We start from the raw sequence: 1,708 nt of genomic DNA, 5'->3' as shown, positions 1-1,708 counted from the left end.
GGCGGTTCCAGGGCACAGGGCCCTGCCCTTGGGGGTCACCTACAGCTGTGTTCAGGGGGCCCATGGGCCCCATGCTGAGCCCAGCCCACAGGAGATGTGTAGGGCTGGCCAGGAGCAGAGCTCCAGGGAATCCCAGTGACAAAGCAGAGCTGGAGGGCAGCTCCCTGCCCTGGGGCTGGGGCTGAGCTGCGGGAGCTGGTGGCTGGCCCTGGCTCCCACCTCGCCTGGCCTGCCCAGCACAGGTTGGCAGCTACGGAGCCTGTGGAGGGAGGTGCTAAGGGCTGGAGTGGGCAGGGCAGGGCGCAGAGACCGTCACTGACTCCTGTCCCGCTCCCTGCCTGGTGCAGGACAGACACACAGACCCAGGGCCACGCAGGCTCCGGGGCTGCTCGGCTCCGCTGCCCCCCGCCAGAGGCCGAGCCCTGGGGCAGCGAGTGCCCATGGGAAGCCATGCCATGCCAGGGGGGCACCGTGCTGCTGGCCCTGGCAGCGCTGCTGGCTGTGGGGCAGGACTATGACTCCTCAGCTGGTGGCCGGAGCAGCCCCCGAGCGGGCATGCCTATGGCAAGCCGCCACAGTGCGTGGACATCCCGCCCGACCTGCCGCTTTGCCACGACGTGGGCTACAACCGCATGCGGCTGCCCAACCTGCTGGAGCACGACTCCCTGGCCGAGGTGAAGCAGCAGGCGGGCACCTGGGTGCCCCTGCTCACCAAGCGGTGCCACAGCGACACCCAGCTCTTCCTGTGCTCACTCTTTGCACCCGTCTGCCTGGACCAGCCCGTCTACCCCTGCCACTCACTCTGCCAGGTGGTGCGGGCCTCCTGCGCCCCCCTCATGGAGGCCTTTGGCTTCCCCTGGCCCAACATGCTGCGCTGCGCCCGCTTCCCCCCTGACCACCAGCTCTGCATCGCCATGCAGTTCAGGAGCAGCCAGGCCACCCCACCGCCAGGTAACAGGGGGGGACAGGCCACCCTGTCCCAGGTAACGGGCAGGACAGACTACCCTGCCGCCAGGTAACAGGGGGCAGGTCACCCCGCTGCCAGGGAATGGGGCTGTGGAGCAGGTCACCCTGCTGCCAGAGAATGAGGGGGACAGGTCACCCCACCGCCAGGTAACAGGGGAGGCAGGCAGACCACCTGCTGCCAGGTAACGGGGGTGGGGAGCAGGTCACCCTGCCACCAGGGAAGTGGGGGGACAGACCACACCACTGCCAGGGAATGGGGGGAGCAGGTCACCTCGCCACCAGGTAACGGGGGGGAACAGGTCACCCCGTGTGACTCAGCAGGGAGGGGAGTGGACTGACCGGGGAATGTCGTCTGGTTTTACTGGCACTGTCTGCATGGGGGAGGGGAGAGCAGGGGGTGACTTTAGGTGAGGGATGGTACCTGAGCCAGGAAGGGGGTGGGGAGGTGACACCTTTGCCCAGGAAACTGGACAAAGGGGGAGGGGGAGAGAAGGAGGGGGGAGCCGGCTGGAGGGGGTTTTGGTGTCAGTTTGGGGCTGGCTGGGAAGAGGCAGGAACCCCAAGTCTGGGGTCTAAGCTCCTTGCCCCCCAGAGGGACCTGGCTGAGGGGTCCTGGTTGTACCTACAAGCCCTGCTTGGGCCTGTGTCCTGTCGTCTAATAAACCTTCTGTGTTACTGGCTGGCTGAGAGTCCTGGTGAATCGCAGGAGGTGGGGTGCAGGGCCCGGACTCCCCCACACTCC

The 1,708-nt window shown here is 67.2% G+C and overlaps 1 protein-coding gene across 1 annotated transcript in view; it reads left to right on the top strand.

The window, feature by feature from the left end:
• The window catches only part of SFRP5 (secreted frizzled related protein 5), a 7,328-nt gene that overhangs the window by 4,183 nt on the left and 1,437 nt on the right, over positions 1-1,708 (top strand). Inside the window, 1 exon segment of the mRNA XM_075073047.1 lies at positions 543-983. Within this exon segment, the coding sequence (XP_074929148.1) occupies positions 543-983 (441 nt within the window).

The sequence above is a fragment of the Chelonoidis abingdonii genome, chromosome 16 (assembly GCF_003597395.2).
Source record: "Chelonoidis abingdonii isolate Lonesome George chromosome 16, CheloAbing_2.0, whole genome shotgun sequence".
NCBI classification, from domain to species: domain Eukaryota; kingdom Metazoa; phylum Chordata; order Testudines; family Testudinidae; genus Chelonoidis; species Chelonoidis abingdonii.
Note: the sequence above shows the minus strand (reverse complement) of the source record. Positions and strands in the feature narration are given on the sequence as shown.